We start from the raw sequence: 23,912 nt of genomic DNA, 5'->3' as shown, positions 1-23,912 counted from the left end.
AAAAATGAATAGTATTTTCTTTTTATAGTTGTTATTATTATCATTAATGTTCAATAACAAAAAAAAGGCAGATACTAGATACTAGATGAAAAAAGCAGGTTACGAAATATAATAGCACTTGTTTGCTCGCTCATCAAAATTATGTATTGTCGTGTTAAAACTGAATATACAATTTTATTACAGTACAAAACAGTACAATAATACTACAAGTACTGTATAATGTATCAAACAATTTGTTAATATGTATTGTGTTATTCTTTTATATATATGTATACCACAGCAATCTATTCCATCTCTATATATATTTCGAGAAATATATGAAATAAATTATAGAAGGAACTCTTCTATTTTTTTTCTCTTTTTTTTTTTTGTACGAACTTTATGTACACAAGGTGTCTTAAAACTTAAAGGTGTCTTTAAGTCTTAAAGTATAGAGCACAGAAATAGACAATCGTTGAAACATCAGTGCGCCTCGTCACTATATATATAATATATGTACGTATCTTATCATATTCATTTTTAACAGACTTTTTTGTATTCAGTATATCTTATTTTTCATATAAAGAGTTTATTACACATAAGAAAAAAAATCTCATTCTCTTATCACGCCAATTGCGTCTTGAAGCATTACATACAACCGTCTATAAAACCTCTGGTATATTATTTTTTTCTTTTTATTTCAATCACAATTTACCCAACAATTCTATGACGACTAATCAGCATTAATTCTATGCATAAATCGTTTTAATATTAATGAGAATTGATTGACTCTTGGAGTAAATATTACACACTTATTCTTGCATAAAGATATAAACTCTCAATACGCAATAAAGATTATCTCGGATGATGATAAAAATAATAAAAGCGATATATTTACAATGGTTTCAGTGCTGACATCTGACTCGCACAAGTCTTAGAAAACGATGACAACTGACGAAGGAGTGTGATCAACTTATTTACGTACCCACGTATTTTTTGCTGATGATATATTGCTCTTATTACCCAATGCCGGAAAGTGATTCTCCAGCGTATGACTAGACATATGCATTCTAAAGTCTGTGCCGTTCTTGAGAATCTGACCGCATGTTGCGCACATCTCCAGTCCCTTCGTTTTGCCACCGACTTCCTTCTTGTGCATCTTGAACAATTCCTGTTGCTTCACGATGTCCGGCAATAGTACCAAAAGCTCGGGGAATACGTTCTCAAATGCATCAGCGCCCATAACTTCGCGACAATGCGTATAGTACTCTTGGGCGTCACAGGTGCCTCCGCGAAAGAGACCGCTTACGTAACGAAACTCCTCAATCTTGTCTTGCTCGATAAGGACCTCGTTAAGTTTTGCTACCAGACATGTATTTCGTTTCTGAAAATCTGGTGGCGATACATAATAAGCTTGGGTGGCGTGTTTACTGCTACTGTTATCCGGTAAAATAGAATAGCTCTCGCCGGAGCTGTTCGTGAACGTCAAGCCGTTGCTGTCGTGCAATTTGTCGATGCTGTTATACTTGATGGTGAAACCGGGTGGTGGCACAGTCGACGAAGCGAAACCAGGAGGCGGATTCGTGAAACCCGGCGGTCTGCTACTATTATTGGTGCTACCTAAAGCGGGAAAGTCTTCCGTCCGATAGATATTATTATTGGTCGTATTCAGACTATCTATTTTGAGTTCACTGCGTTTTCGTTGCTTTTCTCCGTTTAAGGTAGTATTGCTTCCACTTCCGGATTCCATATTTATAACGGTTGCAATGCTGGAACTTCCATCCGCGTAGCTTTTGTTCTTTCTCTTGTCCTTCTTATTTATATGCTCCGGCTCCTTCGAGTTCTGCACACTCGTAATATTGGACGAATTATTGCTGCTTGTGACATTATTTGAACCTTGTACGGTTTGCGTATCCTCTTTAGACACGACACAGTGGCGATTATCAAAGTTATGCGCCAATTCGATTTCTTTCTTCGTTGCGGTATTTACATTCGACTTAGAGCTATTAGACTCGTTTCCGCTTGAGCTGTTACCACTCGAAACCTGTTTCGCTTTTTTCTTTTTCGTTTTGCCCTTCGTCTGATCCGTCGTTTTTACATTGTTGCTAGCGCTAGAACTTTGCGAGTTCTGTCCCCACGATGGTACTACCGTAATTATCGATTGCTTTTTCGATTTCGATGATTTAGAAATTAAACTAGGAAAATCCTCGCCGGATTGAATGGGCGGTGGCGATGGTATCGAGGGCGGCGGCGCGACTTTCTTAGATTTCGCCGATGTGTTGGCCGGTGCCGATTTCGAACAGGTCCACTGAAGGACTTCCTTCCATTGAGTCGAATTGGCAGTACTGGTAGACGGTTCGGTATTACCCAAGGCCGGAAAATCGGAATCTATCGATAATTGCGCGGGACGTATTCTAATGTTGGGTCCGGACACTCTGGTAGTAACGGTGCCGTTGGGTTCGTGGTTGACCTGAATAGAAACATTCGAGGATGCGGAAGCTTTCTGACACTGTGCTACGCCACTGGCTCCCGAGGCATTACTGCTGCTGGAGACACTGAAATTTACCATTTTCGAGATACCAGGACCAGCAGAGTCTAAGCCCAACGCAGGAAAGTTCTCGTCTGTTACAGCGAGCGGTTGATTCCTCACAGTACTGCGAATGGTCACGTTTCCTCTACTCTTAGTCTGAGTCAAAGTGGGAACAACAGGAATGGCGGCATTACCACCTAACGTGGGAAATTCGTCGGTGCTCTGGACATCCACGGAAGGTTGTCTCGTGAAGATAGGTTCGTTGTTGGACGCAAACGAATTGGATCCGCTTGGTATTGAGGTTTGTTGGTAATCCCTCGAACTATAATCTCTACCGTTGTAATCCCTCGTGCTTCTCGACGTGGACGCGCCCACCATGCCCCTTCTATTCATTCGATTTTCACTGCGTGGCGCTAAAGTAAACTCCAACTCTAATGTTCTCGCTTGCTTAGCGGCAGCTTTACTCAACTGTTTGCCGTGAACGCTGGCCTTGTGCGCCTTAAGATCTATATCGGTTCGGAAAACACTCGTAAATTTCTCCTCCGCACATACTCCTTCCTCACACAGATAGTGTTCTTGCCGAAAATGATCTCTGAGATAGTCGTACGAGCTGTAATACTGATGCAAACCATCCGCGTCGCAGAAATGACAGTACAAATGGTCGCGTCTCAAATGCCGGTACAGTTCATCGTTGTCCATGTATCGCTGATCGCAGAATTCGCAGAGCGGATGACCTTTATGGCTCTTATCATCAATGTCACCTTTTCTCCGATGCGTGGCTAGATTCGACCTTGTATAACAACGCCTTTCACGCGAAAATATCTGTTTAGAGATAAAAAAGTTGCGATGTATATAAGTTATGATGTATATATTGATACACACGCATGTAAATTGATATTTATTCATTTATTTAATAATTAAAAATGTTATGTATGTGCAAATCCTACCTTTAAATTATCTACACATAGGTCACAATAATGCAGCTCGTGTCGTTGTCGCATATGATCTTTCAAACTATTGAAACTGCTAAATACTAGTTTCTCCTTACATATCGAACAAGTATTAGCTAATAATTCAGTGAATTTTTCTTGGATATCAAGATTAGTGAAATAGATGTCATATCGGGTGTCTAGCAAGTTTGTCATAGTTAAACTATGGAAAGGTTTGATCTCTTTCGTAAACACAACCTTTGGCAGATCCTGCCGGCAAATGGGACATTCGTTTTGGCGACAGAGCACCCTCATTCTGGTGCTACATTCGTAACACACAGGGTGTTCGCACATGCCAATGCTATAGATATCAACATTCTTGTAGCACACCACACAGGTATTATTATTAAAACTATCATTATTTCCAGACATCCTGGCCACAGGTATTAAGATTCTTCAAATATTCTGTTTGCTTTCGCAAGGAAATATCACCCTGTTCGAACTTCCACTCAGTGTCAGTAAATAAAAGCTTTTTCTGTGCCAATGTTCTTTGTTTAAGTGTTAATCAATGACAAGATCTCTTTGCGGTACACTGGCTCCTAAAAACAAAACATAACGTAAGGCGAGAAAGAGAGAGAAGAGAGATAATCTAATTCTAATGCAACATGCAACCGCAAATTATTCGCACGTTTAGACACCCGTAATCATCCGTCGTGTCAGCCGTGATCGATGTCACGCGACGCAATCCTCGAAAATATCCGATCGTGCCGAAAACTGGCGTGAGACTCCTTCCGAGATTCGTCGGCGCACGACCGGACACGATTCTCCGAAAATAGATAACGGCCGCTCGTCGGGCGCGAAATTGGCAGAGGTTTCAGCAGATGGCAGAAATTCTCGGCGGCGGACGAAGGTTATCGGAATCGCACGGAGATTGCGATTCGAGCGCTTTTCTCGATCGCGCGAAACGAAATTTCGTGCGCGAATACAAACGAGAAGAAGAAAGGACAGGAAAGAGAGAGAGAGAGAGAGAAAAAGAGACCGATGGTCGAGACCTCGTCGAGAAAACGTCGATCCGAATTCTACCTGCGACCCGCCTCCACCGTTCACCTGTCTAGGGTACATACGTCACCTCTCTCCGCGGGTCGACGACAGGCACCACTCACCAGCTCGGAAACAGAGATTATTACTCGCGCGAACCCGGAAACGTGCGTATGTCACCTCCGTACGCGTATTCGTATTTTCGGTCGCGTCAGAGCGATGGCAGTTCGTACCGATCGGTGATATCTTGCGGTCTCCGAAAGTACGATTTTACATATGTGCTCGCGGGATGCTTCCTTATCGCACGACTCCGTAACCGTGGATTCTACAGAAAAAAAAAAGAGAAAAACAAATGATATGCCGCGATCTAACGTGGAAATTGCGATAGAACATTTTGGTCGATCCTGCTTTTTACCAACGGTCACGTATCTCAGGATCATTAATTTTTTCAATAACCAATGCTGAAAGATATGGGGTAAAAGTTTTCGAATATTAAGCAAATTTTGTACAGCAAATTATCGAACAGCGATAAATAAATTTTTTTTTCTTTTTCTTTGCAGACACGTGACATTATCGCAAGAGTTATCGCAGTGTGATGAGGCAGCAGGCGCCATCTGCCATGGTATAAATAATATAATTGGTTATATGTTATACTATATAATCATTTCATATCCGATTCCATATCGGTTACAACTATTAATCCTGATAAACTCGCGAGTTTCTTCTTGTCTGTGTTAAACAAGATATGTTATAAAATTGGGCTTTCTTGAACTAAATCAGATTCTTTGGACGCGATCGTTTTTGAACATATAAAGAGATACCATACACACACACGTACGCACGCATACACACAAAGTTTCTGAATTATATATTTAACCTTAAAAAAAAAAAAAAAAAAAAAAAAAAAAAAAAAAAAAAAAAAACTTTAACTTAAGTAAATTTTATTTTAATATCATTTTTTTTTATTAGAGATTTTATGTTATGTAAAGATATATTTAGCATCAAAAATGTTAAAAACTTTTGACGTATTCTACGATGCCTGTTACTGATCGGTAAGAATGGAATTTTCTTAATAAACGTTTATCGGTACAAAACTATAATTAATTAGTGACGAGGATTAAGCCCGTATCAGACTACGTATTGAAAATTGAAGATTAAAGATTGGAATTTGACCAATCAGAGCAAAAGGGACTAAAATTTCTTTGTCCCGATTGGTGAAATTTCAATCGTGAATCTTTTGAATGTCAATCTTCAATGCGTAGTCTGATACGGGCTTTATATTAGCAAAATTCCAATCGCGAGTCGCGCGAAAAGCGAAAAGAATGTTGCAACTTCCGCTCTATTGATATTCGATTATTTTAACGAGGAGATAGAAATTATGTAACGATCTGAACTACTTTTGCACATTCACGGGTGTCGGATTGATATCCTTGCGGCGATTATAATCACCGCAACTTTACATACGTAATGAGCGGGGTGACGTAAGCAATCCCGTCGAAGGCGATGCGCGTACGCGCGCACACACCGAGTCCATTAATACGAACCGAGAAAATGCATAAACAATTATTTAATAAATTCAAGGCAGTTCTCTTTTGGTTTTTGTTCGCCGCGAACCGCGCTGACCGCGGAGCTATTAATCGGGAGCGTGTGTCGTATCGCCGTAACACGTGCTTCGATAGGCACGACATGGAGGAAGAGTGACTGTGACGTAACGAGGTGAGCGTGCACCTATGGCAACTTTAACTCATTAATCCTGGCCTAGTGACGTGTTTATAATGTGTGACCGATAACGTGGATCCGTTGAAACTCTTTTGTACAAGACCACCATTTTTCCACAAGTATGCCATATAAATAGACGAATTAATTAGATTTCTTTTCTTATTTTTAATTTTATCTTACATTATCAGTCGTCCGTCTCAATTTTTTGTACCGAAAATGTAAAATTATAAATCGACAAGTATCATATGTAATCCCGTGTGAATTTTGTCTCACCATTAATGTCTTTATCTTGGAATCATATAAAACGTCTTCGTTTAATATAATTTTTAAAAAGATTCCTATTTTTTTCATAGCAATTTTTGAATATTACTTAAAGTTCTTTTTTATCGCTGCAACGACTTTGGTTAAATTCATATCTTTTTATACGCTGGACATGTGTATATCTCATCGAAGGATCTTAGACAATATATCTGATAATACAGCCAATCCATCTTAACTCTGCGATAATGAAATATCTTCTTACCCAAAGAGAGAGAGAGAGAGAGAGAGAGAGAGAGAGAGAGACTTCACTTTTCTAAATATATTTTATGACTTCATCATATGTACGTAGCAACTCCGTGTTTAATTCACAAATTTGTCTACGCCAAGAAACAGTGATAATATTTATCACGATAGCACATAATATATTAAACAATACGAGCCACGTGATCCGAACAAAAAATGCGATCTCATCAGCATAACAAGTAAAGGATAATATACATAACTCGATCGGTGAGGTAAAAAAAGAGGAAGAGAGCTCTTATAATTTAAAAGAATTCAATTATAAAAATAAAAATCATACATATTATTTATCCTAAATTCGCTTTATTCGAGATTACTCGTCAATGATATTCGTTAACGCGCTGCTGAAAGATTATCGCGCGTGTTCCATAAAACGTTCATGTATAATCTCGAACCGTTCGATGCTGCGGAAGAGACACGATTATCGCCGCGAGAAATTTCGATCCGCGGAAACGATCTCGCGCCATGTCACCGTCGAGCACGTGTGTATACATCGGAAAAAACGCTGCGCGGCGCGCGCAATGCGACGAGCGCGCGACGCGGTATCGATCGTCGCAGCTCGCAGTAGAGCGGACGCTTTCCGTCGGGGCGGACTTTGAGCGTTCGTCGTCGCGTCGCGGAGAAGAGCGCATGCGCGAGTGTCTTCGGCTCGGCGCGAAGAAAGCCGGAATTGAAAGCGGGCAAGAGGAACGAAAAACGCGCGACAACGGAAGAAAAAAGAAAGAGCGAAAAGAGATCGTCTCTCTGTTCCGGTTGATGGGATATTCGTCGGCATGGCGAACGCGCATGCGCGCATCTCCGACGCGTAAACAGGTGTTTTATTCGCGCCGGGCGCTGTCATTGACAGGGTGCGCGTGCCACCGACGAAGGGACGTCGCGATCGCCGCCGATCGACGATCAATCAGGTTAGGGTCGACGACGTCGCGTTCGTGCGATAGCGAAGGCGCGTATACAGGGTGTTCTGTAGGTACCCTGTCCTTTTAGGAAGAAATTTTAGAGCAAATTGGCGAAACTTTTTTTTCTTCGTCAGATTCTGCGTGAATTATTTGTTGGAAGAAAAATATTGTACACGCGATGAAAAAAATTTAATAAATTCTCGGATTGTGGCAGCGTAAAGTTAATACTCATAATCTGTTTCGAAATCTTTCTCAGTTCGCTAAACACTGTCAACTGCAATTCGCCTTTGTTATCGTGAACGCATTCGTCTCGGTTGTCAAGTTTCTAAAGTCGCCCTGGTGGCAAAACGTTACTCATATTATACACATACATATGATTGTATTTAATCTTCTTTACATGACTCGAATTGCGACAATAGAAATGCGCGATTGTTCGTTGCGCACTTGATGATTTTTGAAATAACGAGTTGATTTCTATTCTTTGTGAATACGCCTCTGCACAAGCGTCATGTGATACTTTTCATGTATTGAGAGTTTGAAAGGACAAGAATCAGGGATATCACGAGTCTTAACTAGATGTATTAGTATCAGTGAGAACAAAAAGTTGTTGGCTTGACTAAATTCGTCCTACTATTTCTTTGTATTTCTTTAATTATATTTAAATATTTAAAATCAAATATATACATTATATTAGTTTTAATATATCGTACTTGATTTAAATATTTAAATATTTCAATTAAAGAAATACAAAGAAATAATAATTAGACAAATTTAGTCAAATTAACAACTTTTTTTCTCAGTGTATAAATGCTAAACAAAAATTTATATCTAAGATTATGCTGTTAAGCTTTCTAGTCCCTCACTACAATTATATCAAATAACATTAGAAGCTGCGAAGCACGTGATTTTTTTTTTACGAAATATATTAAAATAAATTAATTTTTTTCATATGCCTTGACTCAGAAGTTTGATAACAGATTGCTAAAATATACTGAAGATTATTTTCAGTTCGTAGATTAATTGATAGCAAAAATCTCGATTAATTGTCATCAAGAGCCATTCATTTCGTTAGAAAATATATGCATACAGAGAAAGAAAAAAAAAAAAGATTAAATTATACACGTGTGAATTTGCAATGCAGTATAATAAGTTAAGATAATGTTTCTAAAAAAAATTTTTTTTTTTCACCTGCATTATTTTTACATCACATTAAATGTTACGTTGCGTCGCATAATCTCAAAATAGCCAGATGTTACATATTTCGTTAGGAAACATTACAAAACTTTCTTAGATGAATCGCAAGTTCATTCCTATTTATAACCCGGCTATTTCGAATCTTTTAATTTTAACTTGTTTAGATCGCGCCCTCTCGGTTACCTTACTCTGTTTATACTCACGAGAAAAGAGCGAGAAAGAAAGGCCTGATCTTATTCGTGCAACATCGGAATCATATCCAACGCATAATATCGGTTACAAAAATTATTATCTAAATTTAAGAGTCTTGTCACGAGTCGCCTTTAAATTCTACTTTAAATCCTCCCCGGAATCTCGGGATAAATCTCATATGCGTGCGATTGATCGATCTTACTGAACGCGCGCGAACAATCTGTATAAAAGACAAATTTAAATCACGCTTCGATGTGCTGCTTCTCATTCCTCCCGCTCGTGATGCCGTTTAATAATCTCGCTGAAAGCGAAGATTAAATGGCGACCAAGCATTAGATAGCGTGAAGCCGGCGCGTCGGGATATTTACAAAATAATCGACGATCGCCGATGAGAATCGCGAGATCCGAGAAGTACGATCATCGCAAGGTGTTCCCTTCCCTCCCTCCCTTTCCCCCCCCTCTTCCCACCTTTTATCTCGCTCTTTTTTTGACAATTGCACTCGAAGGCAGACGCCTGTTTTCGGGCACGCGCGAGCGGCTATAAAAATACAATTTCCAATTCGGTGTCGATGCCGATATGACCGATCAATTTTTATCGCTTCGCAGTTGATGGTGCAGCGAGGCGAGCGGCGGGGGCGGTCCCGACATGGAGGACCATGACATTCAAGAATTAACGGTGACCGCTAAGGACAGCGTGATCATTAGAGGCGAATATCCGGCGCCCTATTCCTCGCCGAATGGCGGTGAGTACTTTTATGAATATTTTGCAGCGCATATAATGAGTGTAATGTCGTTTCACTCAACGAGCGATTTACATGGATTAATGCGTAAGATGGTTCTTTCCCAATACTTGAAATTTACAAAATTAGAAATGCTAATGAATATCATGTTTTATTTATCTCTCGTCTCTCTGTGTATACGTGTCATTTACGAAAATCTTTACTTCGAAGTTATATATACACGAATATATACACGTGTCCCGTAAGCTTTTTCGTTATTATAGCTTTTTATTTTTTATCAATATATACGTACACCTCGCGTGTTTTAATCCCGAGACGAAAAGCGCGTTCTCATCTACGCTCCGCGCTGGATACGCGCCCGAAATACAAGAAGACTCTTTCGCTCAGCTTCGAAATGAATATTCCGCGCGCGTTTTGCGATAGCAATTTGGCAAACTTTCTATGCATCGTTTCGTTACGTCGCCGTAAATAGCTCATTGCGAAGGACGGTCGGGGGAAAGACGTCGGTTGTGACGTGCGCGCGCTTAAAAATCGGGAAAGGCGAAGAAGCACACGCCCGTTACGCAATCGTGCCGCAGACGTGCACATTCTATTCGACATTTCATGGGTAAAAATTTCGTGCGGGATGAACAAGCTACGCTTGAGATAAGGAGGCTGCAGATAACCCAGGGACCCTCTGGCTATACAGCACCAAAATGGCAACCAGTCTGTTAATCGATTAGGAATGCGCGTGCGAATCGCCGGCATATTAAACAAAAATCTTTTCATTGTTCTGTTAAAATTTTCTTAGCGAGAGAGAGAGAGAGAGAGAGAGAGAGATTAATGTTGAATCTGACGGATGAAGATTCGGAACTCATCGTCGAGGGTTGATGCGCTCTAAAATGGTGATTGACTTGACAATCGATCGCGAAGGCATCGCCATCGCTTTAGGAAAGAATCAAATTACTAGTCGTTGATCGACAAAATGATAATGAAATATAATTTACTAATAATTCTTGTATTCCGAAATAATGGCCTTTCCTCTTTCCTTCGAAGACAGATTTTTAGATTAGATGTGTACGGTCAGATATTTTTCAAAATGACAACGTGAAATATAATTCTTTTCGATTGACGTTGCATTTTATATCCCGACAAGGTAAATTCGAGTAAATTAATATTTATCCACTCAATAGACAGTATGTAAAATAAAAAACAAAGTTGTTCGCGCAAATTAATCGCTATTAAGTGTAATTTGAAAATATTCGAGATAAAATAAAATAAAATTTTATTTTATTCGAATTGTACTTGTAAAACAATTCTCTTATTATTACTGATTTATTATCCAATTTATTTGATTAACGGTAATTCATCGACGATGTCATCCTTGTCAAAGCACGTGACATCCTCGCGTGGTTATTTCCATGATTCGCGATGGAAGCGAATATCACGTACGAAGAAGCGTGTTTATGTGAGATAACAGCTAAAGCAGGGAAAATATGGGAGAGACGCTCCCGCCAATACGTATTATTTAGATCCTTTTTTAATCTGAAAAAAATTATCGTAGCGAATGATATATCTTCATCGTAAACGCTTTTTCTTTTTTTCTTCGTACTACGATAGAATTGACTCAGCATTTTCATCCGCGAGCTCTGATAGAACGGTAGAACCGTTTCGAAACCACGAGATTGCGCGTTAAATGAGTGCTAAACAAGCACTTATCTTTATGAGAAAAAAAAAATTACCTCACCTAAGCATATCCTCCGGGCTCGAGTTAAACGTCTAAGAACGAAACGCGCCATCTTCGATGACCATGGATCCTCGGACGGATTTCTCTTGTCGATGAATCGCGACACGTTTTGACTGCATGACAAATCGAAGGTTGCATCCTCGGCGGTGTCGTATCGGCGACTTATAATAACGTTGTAAGCCAACCGTCGAAGGGGTCAGCAGATAACCCGGAATAACAAGGAAAGAGCTCGAGCGTCGAGTTCCCGACCGCGTCGCCGTGATCGTGTAACCCCGTCAATATTTGTCGCCCTCTAATCACACCTATCTAATGATAGACAAAGGGAACTGCTCTGATATTTATGCGAGATTTTGCGAATAGGGAGAGCTTCATTATAGAGCGTGTCTATATTGACGAAAATCAAAACACTTGTAAGATGAAGAAGGTTCCAAAGAAGATTGGCATTTGTAACATGGCGTATTTCTTATCTGATACTAAAGAAATAATTGGACTTTCAAGGTTTCATCGATGCAATCATATCGATTACGCGCTCGCAAAAAAATTCTGAATGCTGTCTGGATACATTTATCATTTGTTTGACTTAGCATTGCCACTTATGCTACATGAGGATGGTTATAGAGAGAACCATTATGAAATAATTTCATATTTTTCAGCACTCGTAGTCTAAATTATTTATAATCATTTCTAGCTATATACAATGAAGTGTGAAATCTACCCCAAATGTACGGGTATCTTTTTCATCGTTTCTTTCTAATCTAATCTTCGAAGATGCGTTGTTGATGCTTATCAATAACCGATGCTACACTACTACAATAATATATTTCTCATTGATTTTCACGGTATAAAACGCAATCAACTATATTTATAATACGTACTGTCGAATATGATTAAAAGTAATCGAATAAAAATATTGCGAAGAAGAAGAATGATTAGAATAACGAATATGCATATTTGTTTCGGAAATTCTTATTGTTCTTTTTTACTTGTTATAATAGCTATTACAATATAAAGAATTGTAGTATTTTGCAAAATTGATTCAAATTCACGCATTGACATAAAACAGTTTATAAAGTAAGACATTTTTTCCCCATCCTTCGCTTATCAGTTGTATACATACAATGCAAAAAGTAACGAATGTATATTTAAAATGAAAACCGTACTCGTTTAACGTTTGATATTCAAAACATCGATATTATAGGAAATGAAATAATGTTTACGAGTAATAAAGATTCGAATTCAACATAACAAAATACATATATTTTGTAATTATATATCTTTACGTATAATTATTTAACCGAACAGATAAACACCGATAAAAGATATTAATCCTAACGAAAAAAATAGTTGATCATCATTTAATCTCGTTATTGTTTTCAAAAACTTCTTACTTTTTTTTCACTTTGTTATAGATAAATGTCAGAACCCCGATAAACACGTTATCGTTGATGATTAGATCGTTTTATCGCCAGATTATAAATATTTTCCACGAATGTAAAATTGTAGACTAAAAAATTGTTATTAGCTCTTACCTCTACCTTGCAAAAGATATATGTATATATGCGTGTATGCGTGTAAGAAAATATATCTTAAAGAGTGTGATGAAATGGATTATCTTTCAACGGTAATAAACTTTCACGGATTTGTTTATCAAACACATGGAGCATATAAAAAAATGTCATAAGATAAATCATTTATTTCAAGTTATAAAAATTCAAGTTTTTTGCGCATCACAAAATTGTGGATACTTATGTATATGCTTACAATTGAAATAGTATAAACATGTTTATTCTTGTTGCTAGTAAAATATTCTTATGAGGAATGCGAGAGAGAATGCGGCTTATCAAAAATGTATGTAGTCACAGTTATCACACATTTGAAACTGTCTTGTAAACAATTTGTATGGTGCGTGTGTGTTCTAATGTTATATAATATATTAAAATCCATTCTCTTTTTTAATTTTCTTCTTATTTTAAACTTAACGTATTGAAATAATCAAAAATAATTAACTATTTTTAACTTTTTCAATCATAAATTAAAGCAGAAAACAAATACGCGAGGTGAAATAAATATACAAAATATTGTATCGATTATGAAGATTATGATAATATATAATAATATATGATAATTAATTTTAATCGTTTTAAAGAATACGTAAATAGGAAAATGTGAAAATTTAAAAAACTATATATTTTCCGTATAATGCTCTGTAGTTGTTATTATATGCAATAGAAATAGTATCGCGATATTATCGATATTATTAGCACATAGTATTGCTCTGATATTATCGATATGGAATCAAATCATACAATATCTAGTGCAAAGAATGAAACGTTTTATAAGAACCTAATTTATATAACTTGCGAAGGCATTATTATTATCACTAATTGATGCTAAAATCATATGTATCAATACAGAAATCTGAAATATTCACAAATACATCATACGTGAAGAATCGATATAAAAGTGTATATAAGTATGCAATTTCATGTATAAAAAGGTTTCAATATATTGATACGCTGCTCTCAATTAATTTTTCTATATTTACATATTTAAAATAATATCTTTAAAAATAGAGAAAATAGTTCTTTATGCTCAAAGATAATGTTTTTTTTAATACAAATCTTGAAGAATTCATTTTTCATAACTACAAATGATTCATAATAATCACATTTTATCAAATCACGCAGGTAACTTTTTTTTGTTATTAGTGCTAATTATTTCTCTCTACTCATTATACCATAAATTGTAACAATTCTGATAATAATAGCTATGATTTCGCTAATAATAGAAGCTTATCCATTTTCCTGTTGCATAATATTTAACATCATTACAGCTTTATATAATATTTTTTTATATTTATTGATCAAAATCCGGCTATCTATAATAGTGTAATTGAGTGATGATGAATTTGCATGCGAGCATAACACACACTCGACACGTGTATGCTTCTCATTCTAACGAAAGTATTCTAATGTCCTTCGCGCGTCGCTCAAAAAACAAATATGCAAAACGTTATGTGACATTGTTAAACTCTTCTCAAGCTGCGTTTCGATATTCACTGTTAATAATGAAAATGTATAATGTAAATGACGTAAATAATGAATATTGGAACGCATCCCCAGAGACGCATGATCGTTTATATATATATGGTGTGTTCCGCAAATTGTGCCGGCAAACGATTTTTAACGACAAACACATTTTCTTTTAACGAAAATATCTAGATAGTTCATCATTTTTCGCAATATCTAAAGAATCTAAACCTTTATCATTGATTTTCTTTGATCGACTAACAGATCTGAAAAGGAATCTTTGTAAAGAACAATTTTTTTTCTCGATACAAAAGAATTAAGAAATTAAATTAATCAAAATATTTATGCTACATTCATGTTACAAATACTTCTCGAAGAGAGATGAATAATTGTATATATTTAATATACGCGATGGTAAAAAAAAAGTATTACCGGAAAGGTTAAGGAGACTTATTGACTTCGTCCAAGAATAGGCACTCGCGGATATTATGCAGCGTTATATTTAACGCTAAATGTTATTATCCTAGTTGTTATCTTCGCTTAATGAAAAAAGCGACACGATTTATGGTCTTAAACACGTTTGTCCCGAGAATACAAGCGCGTGACATCAGTCTGTTTTAGGAAAATGCAGGTATAATTCATAGGACGCGCGTGACAAATCGTCACAGAGAGAAGAATCGCAGATTATTTGAAGTCCACTAGTCATTCAGGCGATTTGCTGTCGATTGCAATTTAATATATGCGACCTGAGGCTTAGTTGGAGGGCAATGTTAAGATAGATCATCCTCTCCGCGTGATATCGTATACTGTATACAAACTCTTATCGCATCTTTCACGAATTTTCCGTGCAAACGATTTAACATGACTCTCACTGACGCGATTATTATAATAAAAATTTATACATCACAAAATGATTGTAGAAACGTTGATAATCAAATATAAATATTTGGTTTCTTAGAAACATCTAAATAACGTTTGAATAAGTATAGTGTAGTAGGACTTTTTTGACATTTGATACAAATATTTTATGATCGTCCAATGCGGAAGAAATTATTCAAACAAAATTACTTCGGGAAAACACTTGTAAAAGTTGTAAAAATCATAAAGAGAGACGTTGAAAAATAAGATATTGTTTTATTGTCGCTAAGTAATACTGACACGTATATCATCGCAAAAAATCGTGACGAGCATTTACTTTGTTGACCTGGTTACCGAAGACGCCATTCCATCAAACATTGATTGCCATGTTTTTCTCGCATGATAATCATTTACAATTTACATAATCCTACTACCGGAGTCATCGTTACACGACACGTTGATATGTCTCGTTAACGTTTTTTATAGTAATATTTTATTTGCTGTTTGTGTGTGCAAATATCGATATCTTTTTGCATTACGGATGCCGAATGTATATGTGTATATGATGATATTTTTTTTACATTACAAATGTTGAAAATGCATATCTTGGTTTAACAAAAATCTAATTACCTACTGTATTCTTAAAGGCTTTACAAACACAATATATGCAATTAAAATAGCAGCATATGCATTATCAATGTCTGCAATATTTAAAAAAAAAAAAAAAAAAAAAAAACATTGGCGCGTGCATATATACAATATCAAACATTGATATTAGAATATAAAAAGATTCGAAATTATATATTATATATTTTATATAAATAATAAATAAATTATAACGGCAACGAATTATTTTTGCAAAATAACCTTTCCAGTCCTTATAAAAATGTAATTGTTATATTTTACCAAAAATTATCTCTATAATATCCTAGGAATATATAAATTTTTTTTTCAAATCTTGTTTAAGCTTGTTCGCTATCTTTATAATATTATTTATTTATGTGCATTTGTATGTGTGCGCGCGCGCGCGCCTGTGTGTTGTGTGTGTGTGTGTGTATTGTTATTTCTATCTTCTAGCGCTCATTATAGCATTCTAATATTTATCTTCTTTTCTAAAATTACCATTGCGTCCTTTCTCTACTCCTCTTTTCCACCATATCTTCGAGTTTGTAGAAGTTAGTAAACATCCCCAGTATTGTTATGCACCATCTTATGTACACACGTGTACAACGTAACGGAGAAGCCCGACGAAGATTAGATTATCAGCGCTGAGTCTTTCTCCCCTTCTCCGCCCTTCCCCACTGCGAACAATATCTATCCTGCGAAAAGAAAAATCCTGTCTGACACTTAACATAGCGCCTTCGTTGAGATCGCATTCGTCCTCCACGCAACTGCGAGTCGCCGGATTATTCTCGATATCTGGCGACAGTTAAACGAGCATGGAATCTGCGTGACAAAAGTGTATCAATCGTACTGTTTATAACGTTAATAGTGCTATTATATTTATCTGTTATTCGAAAGTGATACTTTACAGTGATTGCTGCAGCGATAGAGAACGAAAAGAAACGTAACTCGCAATGAAAATACTTGAAAACGAAGATTTTCCCTTGGATATGCAAATTATCGATCAGGTCGATTTAAATTTCATGACTGGTGAGCACTTTTGGATTCTTGGAGCAATACATTAATCTCAATTATGCATGTAAATATCAAACTCTTCGATATTTTAGCTTTCATACTTACACGTCGTACATTCCTTTCGTTTCGATATGACGGATACTCGCTGTGTGTAATCGGTGGTCAAGTATATATTTGTTTTAAATTCAAAGTTATCAACTGCAGTCGATAACATATGTACGGCCTTATATCTTTGAATATTGTCGATTTTAGTCGATGAAAGTGCCGAAAAAAGTTAACGCTTAAAGATATTTAAATCGTTTTATATTACGCGAATGAAATTACACGATGAATAATATTATAAGTATTGGAAAGGAGTGGAATTAAAACATATAAAATCTTTCCATTGAAAAGTACCATTGAGTAGAAATGGAAACGTCCGTCTTCGAATGCGTTTCTCGAAAGAGGAAGACATTGAGATAAAAATAAATATATTTTCACGTCAAAATACTTGCATTATACGATTCGTACTTGCCTGTTGATTTTCCGTTCGTCTTATGGAATTTATGTAAATTTGCTTTTCTCCGACCATTAGTTAAAGAATAAAGAATATTCGACTCAAGTACATATTCCAGTCATTATATTGCATATATATATAGCATATATTGTAATAAAAAAGATGCGTTTGCGGTATTTTCTTTTATTCATATTTTTCTATTAGCACGTGCTTCATATTCATGTACATTAACATCAAGCACACTTCCGTATTTCTCCGATGCGTTGAATTCGAATAGAATTATAATCATTAATTTGCAAGACGATTAGAAGAGAAAATTTTTTAAGAGAATTAATTAAATTACAACACAATATTCTTGTATAAAATAAAAGATTATTTGTATCCATCTATTCTGACTAGTTGAAAACGCCTGGAATTGTAAAATACTGCTGACTTATCACATTTTGAATTTCTTCGCAAACATCATTGGAAAGATTTCTTTTATTTAATTAACTTATCTTATCTTCTCTCTTTACACATAAGATACATATCTGAAAATTTTGCTGCATGTATGAATACTATAGATATATTCGGTCACATAATGCTTGTTACTATTACGGGCTCTATTATGATTACATTAATCGATATTATTTGAGTGACATATATTCTCGAGTTGATATTGTATTTTTAATTCATCGCGAATAGACTCTCAGGGATGAAACGGAACATTGTGTATTTCCTCCTAATAATAATAAATACAGTAACTGTGTGCAAATTGAGATAACTTTTTATCAAATAGATATGATCGTTAAAAAAGGACAAATATTGATGAAATATCACTATAATCAATTATATCATGATAAAGTATTGTCACATTTATGATAGTATCGCAATTATCTTGATTGGAAGAGTGTACATACGCCATGCGTACGATACAAGATCTAAAAATACAAAGCAATACCAGACATTTAAAGATATCGCGCCTACTAACTCGTATGTCGATATTTCTGTTGTCAAGAGCGGCAGATTCGCGTGTTATCGCGGTCGTCGTACGCCACCTCCGCAAATTTCGAACAATGGCAAAGGGGTGCACCGCCGGTGACACAAGTGCACGGCCATGTGCGTACTAATAGACGCGGGGCACGGAAAATGTGGTAGCATGAATCATTTTTTATTGCTGCCTCATTGTCCGTCAACGGGAATAAGAGCATTCTGCGTTGGGCTTTATCTCTCGTCGGGGAAACTGACTCACACTCTGGCTGTCCGCGTATCCAGTAGCTTTGTTACGCATCGCGCATTCTCTCGCCTTCGTACGCGAGTGCTCTGTTTGCGCGAAAAGCGCTAGCAATCTCAGCACTCTTTGTCATCGCCCGGTCGCAGATAACGGAACAGCCGTGCCGATGACAGAAAAAATAGCGGTTTGTGGGCGCGCGTCTCATTTAATTATTCACGTGCAAGAAACATTGAAAGAAGTCGCGATCGTTGAATGAATACACGCGATGATTCATATCAGAGAGAAATTATTTATTTTTTTCGTATATATATGACAATTTAATCTTTTAAATATATATTGTAAGTATAAACTTTTTGAGAGATAATATTCAAAAATTAACTTCTCGAAAGTATTCGCTTTCTAATCTAAATTATCAATACTCGGTATACATCTTTCCTGAGGACTTTTTGCTATTACGAGGACTTATTACCATTATTATCTTAATTATCATTTCACGCTAACAAGAAAAAATTCTCAATTTGCAAATTCAATAAATTATGACATTTTTTAAATACATAAAAAATGTCTTGGCAGAAAATACGTATATTATTTTTGTTTTTTTCAAATTCATTGTTTAAGTTCCTAATTAACTGCTTATAAAATATTTAGTTGTTTGAACACACACACACACACACATGCAATTGTTAGTTATATATGTAAAAAATTTTTAATTTTATTTAATAAATAAATAAATAAATATATATATATATATATATATAAGAGAAGTAATTTTTCTTTCTACAAAAAGTTCTTATATATCTGTCTCCTTTCATTTACGGATAATAAAATAAAAATAGAGAATAATCCATTTTTTGGAGATTGATTCTTTCTTCTTTTATTATTAGAGTAAATTGATAGCAAATAGGAACAGTATATTATTTATTGAGAAACACTTCTTATATTTTTTTACAGTTTCATAATTTTTTGGATTTCCGAGTTGAGGATATTTTTTTCACAAATATGAATACATAAATATGAATAATATAAATACATAAATACATAAATATGAATACATTGGAAATTTTTTAAATGCAATATTTATAAGCATAATATAAAGACGAGATAAATATGTGTATGCGAGAGGGCGATATATTTTCGACAATGCAAAAATCTTATATTTTTATATTTTATATTTTTAGCTCGTTTTATAGCTTACATAGGGTTTTTGCATAAAAAAAGAACGATTTAATTTCAGGTGTCAGTTACTAATCGTAAGACGCTGCGATATAATGTCACTGGAGTAACCTGGCTTTGTCAAAAAGAACAGCGTAAAAAAAGATACGTTTTTCTTTTATCGAGACAAGGACAAAGGGTCTTTCCAATTGCATGCGTAACAAATCATTCTTTATCAAATAGTACAAGTATTGAAATTATTAGTTATACGAATTATTAATACATCTCGTTTCGATATTATTATTGTATTTTTTAATTAACAAATTTGTTTCCCGATTATTTTCTCATTGTCAGAGAAATATTTTCATTATAAAAAATGTGACATTATATATAATTACTTTATTATCCACAAACTTTTCCTGAAAATTAACACGCTTATCATACTTGACGAGACGCCGTTAGAACATTAAAAATATATATATCGTTAATAATAATGTAGATATCGTTTTAGAATTTAATGAAAAATCCGTAGAGATTTACGCGATGCGCATAATCGCGCGAACGCGGCCTGCCTCCCACCATCGCAGGCCTGTGACAAGGGACGGCGGCAAACACGCGTACGTTTACAGCTGTTTGTCAGTCGTCACCGGACCGCCGTCGTGGTGTCTCGTGAAGGTCATTGACGCAGTCACACAATTATCACCGTCGTCGTGTCTATGTGTTCTCGTTCGTTTAAATGTCTTCTGTTTTTTCGATATCGCGTTTAGAGAGTTGTCGCATCGTTTCAAGAGTCGGCGGGATGATGTTCATTCTCGTCATCTCGCGTAACAAACGCCTTACGAAACGCTGACAAGTTGATGAGAGAAAGGGAGAAAGGAGAGGAGAGTCCGCGAAAGACGGAAATAGTTTTCGCGAGAGAAAATTGATATCGCGGCGCGGCGATTAAATCACGGATAGCCGGTAAGAAATTAAACACATCGCCGGTGTCGCGATAGTGATCGAGGGAGTGCCGATCTATCGAGATCGAAGGCGTGATCGGCAACCGATCGGGAAACAAATCGATTGAAAAACGGTGGCTCACGATGGGTCTGGCAGGTACGTTGCTTGTATTCTTCTTGGTCGCATGCACGTCACCTTAACATTTTATTCGCGTTGTTATCTACGAGTGGAAGATTATAAGAGGATAAGTATCATTTTCCAATTGCGACCATGTTGGGATTCTTTACGAACTCTATTACGTGTATTATCATTTTCGTCATTTCAGTATATATAATTGACTTTTTACAATGACTACGTGTATTTATGTATTTTTCTTTTCCGACATAATATATGTTTCATATTGAAATGAAACCAACGATTTAAATTGCAAAAATCTTTTTTTGTTATCCATAATGTTAATTTTAATGCATATATATAGCCTTTAATAATTTTCCATTTTGCTATCATCATCACGGAGTCAATGAGTTCACGTTACATACGATAAAATATTATTTTATATATTATATAATTAAATATACATATATATTTTTTAATTATATATAATTATTTTACTAAAAAAAGAGAACACAAGTTCTATAAAAATAATAGACTACAAATTACTATCGAAAGCCGCGCGCGCGCACGTACATTTCTATAATTTGATAAATAACTGTGAACTCTGTTATATAACTGGAGACTCAAGTAGAATGGCAATATTTAAATGTTTGTATATACAAAACAAATATTTTATTATTCAAATGGGCTAAGTGATAGAGCAAGTGAGTTAATTGTTACAACTCGTATGGATAGCGATTGTCGTGAATAAGTGCATAAAAAGGTTCAATAGATTTATTGATATTATTGATAACTATTTGAAAACGTTTATACCGAATTGTCGAAACTATATCAACTGTTACACACATTTCAATCTCATTGTTTTACTATTTAATTTTTGATCGCTTCTATATTGATCACTTCAGTTTTTTGTTCACGAAGTGAATCAAAAATTATGAATTATATGATTCGAGATAAGATTCAAAAACATTTGATTATAGAATACAATAATTACATTCGCTAGATTCCGAATAGTAGAACTTGAAGGTTTAATAAAAGGATTAATACGTATTTAATTTTTTTTTTTTTTTTTTGGACGTACACTTTAGCATTTTTCCATTTCTTAAAAAATGGATTGGATATTTAACAGAATGTTGATTTCCAATTTCAGTAGTTTTATTCGACGCTATATGAAAATATTGCTTCTCGATATTATATATATAACACGTTTAAAACTTTCCGGCGTGTCAATTAGCAGCGTCAACAATGATCGTCCTGAAAGAAGCTTCGCGCGCGTGATAGCCGCTGGCTTACGTTCGATCTAATTGTGCCATGACCTAAACGTGACTTGCGTTTTCGCGTGACATTCCGCATCCGTGTGTGGCTGCGGACTGCGCGTTATAGGGTATTAATTAAGCTCGCAACTTAAACGAGACTATCTTTTTTTAGACTATAGCGTCCTTTGCGTTCTATCGGCAAAGAGAGATAATTCATTTAATTTTATACCTGATTAATGTAGAAGGCAATAATGTTTAAGATTATCAGTTTCGACATTTATATTATCGTAAATCATCGTGATTGGGAAAATAAGATAAGTAGATAACGAAATAAAATAAATCAAATTAGAGCACGTGAATACAAATACTCGAAAATTAGTAGATAATGTAAAAAATTGCCGTTACAATAAAAAAGAAAAAATATTATTTTTATGTAAAACTATTTTATGTGAATGTAAAGCGTATATTTTTTAATTAGATATTTTTTCTAAATATATATATATATATATTGAGCATATTTAAATATTATTTTGCATACAAATCTTGATTTATCTGATTTTAAATTCATTTATAAGAATATTTGATTTATTATATTGATAATAAAATTTGATATTAAAACTAATTTTTTAATCTTTGTGAGGTTTTGTTTTAAAAAAATGTTTCCGAACTTATGTCCTTTTATTTCTCAAGTATAGTTTTCTCTTGAGGGTAATAGTAGGTTTTTCATTGTAATCGCATCTAACAATAAGCCGTATATGCAGTGGTGTTATTCTTCTTATTGTTAGTTGCACATTTTACACTATGTTTACCACTTTTCAAAGTCGAAATATACAACTGTGTAGTTACTTTAAAAGGCGAAAAGTGTAAGGACGCAGCTAGCTAAAGCAACAACGCAGTTAAAGCTGTCAAATCTTCCAGCGGCACTCTCTTGGATGGAGAACGACGCAATTAAAAATCTCGACGATGCGAGAGAGAAAAGCCTCCTTATCATTCCGGTTGACATATCGTTGTATTATCGTTAGTGGCGTCGTATATTACTCTACGAGTTGCGTGTGTAGGGGCGGCGACGTATCTACCTATCTTTGGCACCCCTTGTTCTTTGATATTTTTAGCTTTAAAAATATTGAGAAAATTTGAGATAGCACTCAAAACTCTCTTTCAAAGAGCGACTAGAAAATTTCTTCGTTAAAAAAAAAAATTTATTTGGAAGCTTAATTTTATTTGGAAAAAAAAATCTCTTGATAATAAAATGAAATTTAAAATATAAAAAGTTGTTTGAAAAGGAGGATAGGCCGGTACTCTAGTTCGTATTATTTTCATTTTTAAATGTATCCACAAAACATTAAATTTTACGGGCTTAATTTAACGAAACGTGTGGCACTGCTTGTGCGTTCTACATATTGCGAGTGGCGCTACGAAGCGTTGCGTCGGGTCATGACACGCATATGTATGCGTGCATGTGATTGGCATGCCAATATAGCATGTAAATGATAGCAAAAATTCTTATTGTAAGCAACGCAACAGGAGGGAGGGGACAATTCGACCAAAGTACTCGATTAACGCTGCTCTGTTGAAGAAAGTATTTAAAACTGACGTTTCGTAATCCATTTGATATCGTTATTTACGATCAGTATCGGGTGTATAATATATTTTCAATATATATTGAATGATTTTGTATACATCATTTTTTGATAGTGTGTGTGTGTGTGTGTG

General features: G+C 35.4%; 2 protein-coding genes across 13 annotated transcripts in view; one reads left to right on the top strand and one right to left on the bottom strand.

The window, feature by feature from the left end:
• Positions 1-131: 131 nt before the first annotated feature.
• LOC138935856 (E3 ubiquitin-protein ligase ZNF598) lies at positions 132-11,608 on the bottom strand. Of its 6 annotated transcripts, XM_070300708.1 has the most exons (4): positions 4,892-4,971; positions 4,710-4,801; positions 3,457-4,037; positions 132-3,331 (listed from the first exon to the last, which is right to left on the bottom strand). In XM_070300708.1, exons 3-4 carry the CDS (start codon positions 3,868-3,870, stop codon positions 953-955), a joined length of 2,793 nt encoding a protein of 930 aa, XP_070156809.1. In that variant the 5' UTR covers positions 3,871-4,037; positions 4,710-4,801; positions 4,892-4,971; the 3' UTR covers positions 132-952. The 6 variants fall into 6 exon arrangements, with proteins under 6 accessions (XP_070156809.1, XP_070156810.1, XP_070156808.1 ...); XM_070300709.1 differs by lacking the exons at positions 4,710-4,801; positions 4,892-4,971 and adding an exon at positions 11,505-11,608; XM_070300707.1 differs by lacking the exons at positions 4,710-4,801; positions 4,892-4,971 and adding an exon at positions 4,563-4,703.
• Positions 5,986-23,912, top strand: part of Hnf4 (Hepatocyte nuclear factor 4) — a 34,664-nt gene continuing 16,737 nt past the window's right edge. For 2 of the 7 annotated variants that reach the window (XM_070300717.1, XM_070300710.1), the window contains exons 1-2: positions 7,316-7,661; positions 9,645-9,781. In XM_070300717.1, coding sequence (XP_070156818.1) covers positions 9,685-9,781 — 97 coding nt within the window. In that variant the 5' untranslated portion in view covers positions 7,316-7,661; positions 9,645-9,684. Of the gene's footprint in view, positions 6,193-6,254; positions 6,315-7,315; positions 7,662-9,644; positions 9,782-16,695; positions 17,045-20,517; positions 20,986-23,912 lie in introns of those variants that run through there. The other 5 variants (XM_070300712.1, XM_070300711.1, XM_070300713.1 and 2 more) reach the window with 5 other exon arrangements.

Source organism: Polyergus mexicanus, unplaced genomic scaffold, assembly GCF_030449975.1.
Source record: "Polyergus mexicanus isolate NDT 795.1 unplaced genomic scaffold, iyPolMexi1.0 SCAF_8, whole genome shotgun sequence".
NCBI classification, from domain to species: Eukaryota; Metazoa; Arthropoda; class Insecta; order Hymenoptera; family Formicidae; genus Polyergus; species Polyergus mexicanus.
The sequence above is the reverse complement of the archived record's forward strand: the minus strand, read 5'-3'. Positions and strand labels throughout refer to the sequence as shown.

Bases quoted from the DNA above. Each gene is read 5' to 3' on its own strand.
- LOC138935856 (XM_070300709.1), bottom strand. From the start codon at position 3,870: ATGTCTGGAAATAATGATAGTTTTAATAATAATACCTGTGTGGTGTGC. The intron at 3,332-3,456 runs GTAGGATTTGCA...ATCTCTAAACAG, and splicing joins TATGTGTAGATAATTTAAAG to ATATTTTCGCGTGAAAGGCG.